At 49.4% G+C, this 7,072-nt stretch overlaps 1 protein-coding gene across 1 annotated transcript in view; it reads right to left on the bottom strand.

The window, feature by feature from the left end:
• The window catches only part of LOC125972719 (neurobeachin), an 87,840-nt gene extending 81,085 nt beyond the window's left edge, over positions 1-6,755 (bottom strand). The window contains exon 1 of the mRNA XM_068651423.1: positions 5,923-6,755. Within this exon, the coding sequence (XP_068507524.1) occupies positions 5,923-6,177 (255 nt within the window). The 5' untranslated portion in view covers positions 6,178-6,755. The remainder of the gene's footprint in view (positions 1-5,922) is intronic.
• Positions 6,756-7,072: the final 317 nt, after the last annotated feature.

Raw genomic sequence — 7,072 nt, forward strand, 5'->3', positions numbered from 1 at the left:
AGAGGCAACAAGGAAGGCCAATTGAAATCGGAATCGCTTAATGAACATTGCAAAACATACAATATGCTCTAGTCTAGTTTTCCCCGTTGAAATGAATCCAATCGGAACAGCACAACAACTGCGACGTTCCTTAAAACAAATTTAGGTTTGCAAAACAAAAGAAAAAAAAAATGAAACAAATAAGCAACAGCTTGCACGTTTTTTGACTCGCGGCGCTCATAAGTCAAGGTGAGGCTCCAACTTGCCGTTATGAAAATGGAAAGAGCGCAGGCGAGAAGCTTTACGACTCCACGGGGAGTTCAAATTGGAATGCGCGCTATCTCCATCCAACACAACAAAGCCGAGGCAGACGAACGCGAGCGCCGCCGAGTCTTTATCGTGCGTTCACCTTGCAGCAACTCGGGCAACGCATTTGTTATGATGTCAGAGGCGAGAAGAAAAACAAAAACGGGATTAACAACTGGGAAGACTTTTGCTGTAAACGCTCTTGTGCTGCGGGTGACTTTTGTGATTTGCGCTCGCTTCGAAAGTCACGCCGCTCCATTTTTGCATTGGAAAACGACATATTCGACTGACCACTAGCTCCCTAGCTAGCAAACAGCTAACCGACAAGCGCCGTCTGACGCCCAAGTCACTCAGCGGGCCCCGCCCACACGGATGATGTGAAACAGCACGTCTCCCACATTGCCAGCAAGGTCATCAACTGGAGAATGAATATTAGCGCTCCGCTTCCTTGTTCATAAATTTCCTCCAATCAGACAGTCACCTTGAGAGTCTGCGCCGCTTCCCGACGTTGGGCCTCAACTGGTGTTTTAATCCCATTATGCCAAGCAAACGTCTCGCGCTGTCCATCTGTGGACGCAGAGGCAACAACGCACTTGCCAGCTAATTAGCTCCAGACCATACTGGGTAACGCTGCTGTTAAACCGGTGACCTTGACGTCAATCTCGTCTGTCTCGCACCTCACGGCGAGTCAGAAGACAAGGGCCGACAGCCCGTTTTTTGGTTCTGACGAGTTGCCGTCTTATGCGACGTTCTTTAATGGTCGCCTGAAGAAAAAGGGATGATTTTCAGGTGAAGTCAGACTGCGGAGCAAAAGGGCCAAACAAAAGCCGCCTTTGGCGTGTAGCAGCCACCAAATTGCTTGATCGCAATGTATGAAATGAAAAGCGCAAAGGAAGCTTGTGAAGCTTTGTTTGCCGGTCAGCCTCTCTCTCCGGATTCGCTCGTGTTTACAGTGAGAAGATGACAAAAAAAGAAAATGAATGATTGAAAGCCCGCCAGCCTGGGGAAGAAGGTCTGATACACGCTCGGCAGACATTCAAAGCAAAGGGGAAAAAACAGACACGGCGTCTCAAAGGCAACAAAAACAAATGGCGTTGCTTAGAAAAGGCAGCAAACGCAAGAATGGTGAAAAGTGACTTTTGGGAAGATCCTAAGCAACATGGGAGGACAGAGCCAAGCCCGGTCGTCTGAAAATCAATACAAAACCTCAGACCCGGTCGGACCAGATACCAACACGACGGACGGACAGCTGCGGTGCACCAACCAATGTATCAGCGGCGCAGAATGGAGTCGAGTCGTTTCATCAAAGTGTCACCCGGCGAGTGTGTGTATGTGTGTGCGCTTTTGTGACTGATGGCTCGCTTATGCTCTTACTTGGTCTACTGTGTAATTACTTGCATCAACACAACCTGTCAGGCTCAATCTGCCGAGCACCGCAAGCAGAATGCAGCTCGCGTCGAGCGGGCCAAACGTCAACAAAGCAATCGGTGTCGTTCACGCCAACACACACACACGCACACGCACACACACAAAGAGGCGCAGCTACGCCAGACGGTGTTACAGGCTGCTAAAGCAACACTGCGGGGCACAAGCACACTAAGCCAGCCGGCTAGCAAGCTAGCAAATAGGACGGATTTCTTCAATGCTTGAGGAAAAGTGTCTTCATAGGGTTAGGGTTAGGGTTAAACGCTAATCTACATGTTGCTTTTCGTGAGAAATTTAAAAAGACTTGCTTCAATTTTGCGAGGAAGACAAACAGGCAAGGAAACGCTGTCGGCTCTGTCTTCAAGGAGGAATAGTCAATCGAGAGGGTGGGGATGTTGTACTTTGATCATCATGGTGGAGTTCTAAATCAGATGAGAGGGAGCACCGGCGGCGGACAAGACAGCCGAGAACCCAAGAGAGGAACAAAGGATGACGGAATTCCTCCTGAGTGACAGGGCGGACGGCTAATCAAGGCTTGAAATTGCCACCGTTGCGGTCGCTAACATTGAGATTGTGCCATCTGTTTCAAGCTAATGTGTCATTTGCGCAACAGCTAATTTTTTCTGTTGTAAAATGACAGTTTCCTTGGAAACAATGCGACTGCGGTAAATTGGCCCCAGCAGGTACTTGTGCGTCTCCCGCAGCCTTACAAAGCACATGTTTGGATAGCGAGAGAGCCTCAAACGCCGAGGCCGACGCGCTGGATGGGCTCCAGCTTCCCCCACCCAGAATAAACACCAGATAATAACTGGGCGGACGGATGATAGAGCCCGACGCCGGCCGAGCGCAAATGTTTAGTGAACAGTAGCGCGTGTGGAGTGTGCTCGGAATACCGGGCGGCCTCTTAACAGCTCTAAGAAGCACCCGTGCCGCTGATACCAATCTGTCACGCCCGGAGTGGCTGTTTTTTTTTTTTTTTTTCCCCTCCTACCGCACGGCAATCATACGGCTGAGCGCAGGAACACGAGCGCGCCGCCGTCCACCGAGCCGTTAAGCGCCACCGGTGGAGAATGGCCTGTAAAAGATGCGCTTGCCTCCCTCCGCTCACAAGTCATTCTGCAGATCCTTAGCGACGCTTAGCAACGGGCTACTTTGTGTCAAGAGCCGTTATTTATTCAGTAATTGAGAACTCTTGAAGGAAATGAGAAGGTGGTCATCTGGGTCCTGGCATAAAAGTCAATCAATCAACGCAAGCGTCGCACAATGAAGTCTGGCAATCTCGCGCTTACTTATTCATTCGCCTATTCATGAATTCAAAGTTGCGTCATTGGTCCTTGCGCGTGCACTTTTGTTTTTCATAATGAAGTCATTTTCTTTTGAAGGTGAATGTCGTAAGATGAAACTTGACCCAAGTGATATCTTGACGGTTTCAAACTATTAGTAGAAATGGGTTCATTGCAGCAAGGAGATTTTACAAAACGAGCTCTGACATTCCACGGCCGGTTGGAACGCTGCAAAAAAAGGCCAGCAGCTCAATACTGCATCCGCATTGGACATTCCGCACCATCACTCGGAGGCAAGAAGCCTGCTTTTGAACAATCTCCGCAGCTTTTCATCTCCACTAACGCGCTGCATTTTTCACGGCGGGGACGCTTTGGCACCGCCGTCCCGAGCCGTGTTCCGCGTAGGCCGACTAATTCCACGCCGAATGGTCTTGGAGAGAACTCTAATCCTCCGCGGCTCTCCAGCCAGATGTTCCTTTCAGAGTGGCGCGACTAATAGCCTGATTAGCCCCAGACGCAGATTTAGCATCTTGCCGCTTCCAATCTGGCCTCCGTACGCAAACATAAAGTGACGGCACACGTTTACAGAGCTAAATGGCGCATTCGGAGCACAGCCAAGAGACGCTAAATCGAAGCGGACGCTGCACCGGTTGTCAGAGATGAAACGCCAGAAAGTTATCGTGGCCAAAATTACGATTAATTAAAAAGAGTATTCGCAAATACACTCCTATAGACGTTTTGTCAAAGAGCACGGCGAGGCACGGCCGCCGTAATCTCGAATCCTGCATTCGCAGCGCACATCCCGCGCACTTGATTTGTTTTTAACTCCCAAGGGTCAAATGCGACATCTTGATTCATTTAAGTCGTGCAGCCAATGAGCCTTCTTGGACCAACTGCGCGCAAGTCAGGGACACTCGTCGGGTTTCATCTATTTCTGCATCGGCGTGTCGCTACGGCGACCGGCTGGCTGTCACGCCGCCGCTCGGCCCGACGGCATACGCGGCTCATCTCCATACAAATGAGCACCCGCGTCGCATGCCGGGCTTTTCCCGTTTGCCGGGACGGCGAGATGAAGACAAAGAATCCAATCGAGGCATTGGTGGAGTGCCAGGAAGAGATTCAACCCGCTCGGAGATGAGCAAAGTTAGCGAGGGACGACGGCTCCGACAACATCTCGCCGCCCAGGCCCAGCAAAGTCACACTGGAGGTGCCCGTTTCAACATGTTGTCTGGAACGGAAAGAAATATTATTGCAAGAAAGTCACAGACGCGTTCTAATTAGACGGGAAATGGAGCCGCCAGATAAATTGCGTTCACGCGGGTCATCAATCAACAGGCCCTCCCGAGTCAACGGCTGACGCCATGCTTACAAACCCAAGATATTTCATCAACTTCATTCCGTGACCTCCTGGGTGTCACAATCACAGTTCTAACACTAATGAAATTCCCCAGGCAAAAATCTAAACGTTAGCTACACTCGCACAACCCAAAGAAAGAAGAATGTAACAATTAAATTCATAAAGGCTTTTTACCAAACTGCTCGAGTTTGCCTCGGCTTCATTTTCCATTGTTAGCGCCCCGCTGCTAATCTCAGAGACATTAAGGAGACGATTGCAATTTGAAACCGTATTAAGAACCATCTGAAATATTCTGACGCTTTATTGGTAAAGCGCTAAATCCCGAGCTGCGCCGGTCGTAAACATTTGCCCGGCGACCTAAGAAGAGAAACATCCGAGAAAAGCTATTAGCGGGCACCGTGAACGTTCCTCCGGGCGATGGAGGACGTACGGTCCCAGGAAGAGAAGAATTAGACCTCGCTGACACGCAGGAAATGGACCACCGGCCTTTGCTCCGCTTTTAAAAGAGATGGGGGGGGAAAAAAAAGAAGAAAAGCTGCACGTCTGTTATCAGTTGCTGCACTCTGGGATTTAACCGAGCAGCATTTCCATTTTAAAGAAAAATCACCAAATGGAGAGGAATAATCAAGAGCGCCGTGAAAAAATTGAAGGCCCGTGTCCCTGCAATGCTATGCTTGTTAGCTAGCTAGCACGTTACAATGGGAATGGGATGAGGGCAATCAAGGCGTGGAAAAGCAAAGAGCTTCCGAAATGACTTTGAGAAGGCAAAGACGCAGGCGTGACGACGCCGGTGCAACGCTAGCGGTCGAGCAAAGCCGGCACGCTTGGAAATTCAAACACCACGTGAGAGCCTTGCGGATAAATTCACAATCTTTCATCTTGACAATCCACGAGGAATTGAATCTGATGGGAAGTTGCTGCTTGGAAATGCAACGCAGCCCAGCAACTGTAGAAAAGCCAGCTCCAATTCTCAGATTTAAAGATATTGATAGTTTTGACCTATTGGGAACTGACTGCACAAAGAATTTGCCAGCTAGCTGAAGATGAGTCCAATTACTTCTTTTGACACCACCAAAAGCTTTGTGGGAAAAACTGCACTTTTGGTTTCAGCATGCGGATTTTTGTTTTTGAATCACCATAAAAATCGAACTTCGATTTTTTTCAAATTGTTCCTCTGCGAAAGATTAAATTGAGATTGGATTGTCAATATTCGGTATAGGGTGAAAACTTTTTTGTGACTTTGGTTAGTGCTGTGCCGGGACAAATCATCTTCATCACTCGTATCTCAAAGCACCACTGTAGTAAAATAACAATCTTGGTAAAAAGGTTGGGAATCAGTGTGGTGTATTAAAAAAAATCTGTAGCTGTCATAACTCATTTCAAGGGCAGCTGGCAAGCAGAAAGTTGTGCTCAACTTGGAAACTATCTCCTCCCTCCATCAATCAACTCTGCTATACGACTACTTCATATTTACTCTTGGTACATTTCAAATCAAATGTTAATGTTATGTCGTCATAATTAAAAACATTCATTCATATTTACAGCCAGCCAGAGAAAAAGGAATTTACTCACCAAATTGAGCACCGTTTCTACGATGTCCCGGTTGCTAACCTCTCCGGCTTGAATGAGTCCGCTGAGAACCGCAAATTTGGTTTGAATATCTCGGATGGGAACCGACGGGTCGATGATGCCCGCCGGCAGCATGACGGAATCCGCGTCGCCGCCGCCGCCGCCGCCGGACATGGCCGTCTTCTCCGCGTCGGCCGTGCGTTTCCCGCCGTCACCTAGCGGAGGCGGTCGCTCCGTAATGGGCATGGAGCCAGGCATGGTCCCCGCCGGTGTCTCTCTCTCCTCTCTCTCTCGCTAGCTCCTTCCTCCTCGTCCTTCTCTTCCTCGCTGGTGGTGGCGGCGTCCGCTCCGAGCGAGCTCCGAGTGTCCGAACCTGGTCGCGAGCCGAGCTCCAGAGAGCGGCACCGAGGAAAGAAAGCGCAGAAAAAGCCGGGGCGAACACAAACCCCGGTCCGGTCCGGTCCGGTCGGTCAACAGCGTCCCAGCTGGTGCCGGTCCGTTAACTAACCTGCGCTGTGTTCCATTCCGCTCAGCTGTGCGCGCGTGCACGCACTCTAGCGCGCGCGCGCGTGTTCCATCCTCCTCATCTTGTCTTGCCGTTTTCAGCGCCACCCATTGGCAGCTTTTCCTGCTTATCGATTTTTGACAAAGCGCCTACATATGGATCAATATCTTGAAAAGAACGAATTTGGCTTTAAAAAGCTGCGGCGCTGCCCAAATTATTTCCTAGATTTTTCTTGACGCACTCTGTCCCATCACTATTTCAATGAATCGGCCTCGTCTAGTTGCTTCCTTTGGACGAATTCTCTTTTAGGGGCTAGCCAAAGTACAAAGTCCCCTCTGGAATTTGGACACCGACCAAAATGGACGACTTCCTGTTCAATTTCGACCAAGAGTGCGTTCATCAAACGACGCATCACAGAAAATCTGTCAAAGCTGCAGTCTCGCAAGGCGCTAAGCCAAATCAGATTTTTGGAGCACCCAAATATTAAAGTCACCTCTCAGGTGGAGGATATGGAGCCAGTCCATGTTGCCTTGTGGTACTTTGATTCGTTTGCAGCGGGGAGCTCTCCGGGCGTCCAGATCATTAACGCCTGAGATTTAATCACATTCACAAAAAGTCTTCCTCTTTAGTTCTTCCAGGCAAAAAAAG

This window comes from Syngnathus scovelli, chromosome 7 (genome assembly GCF_024217435.2).
Source record: "Syngnathus scovelli strain Florida chromosome 7, RoL_Ssco_1.2, whole genome shotgun sequence".
In the NCBI taxonomy this organism is placed as follows: domain Eukaryota; kingdom Metazoa; phylum Chordata; class Actinopteri; order Syngnathiformes; family Syngnathidae; genus Syngnathus; species Syngnathus scovelli.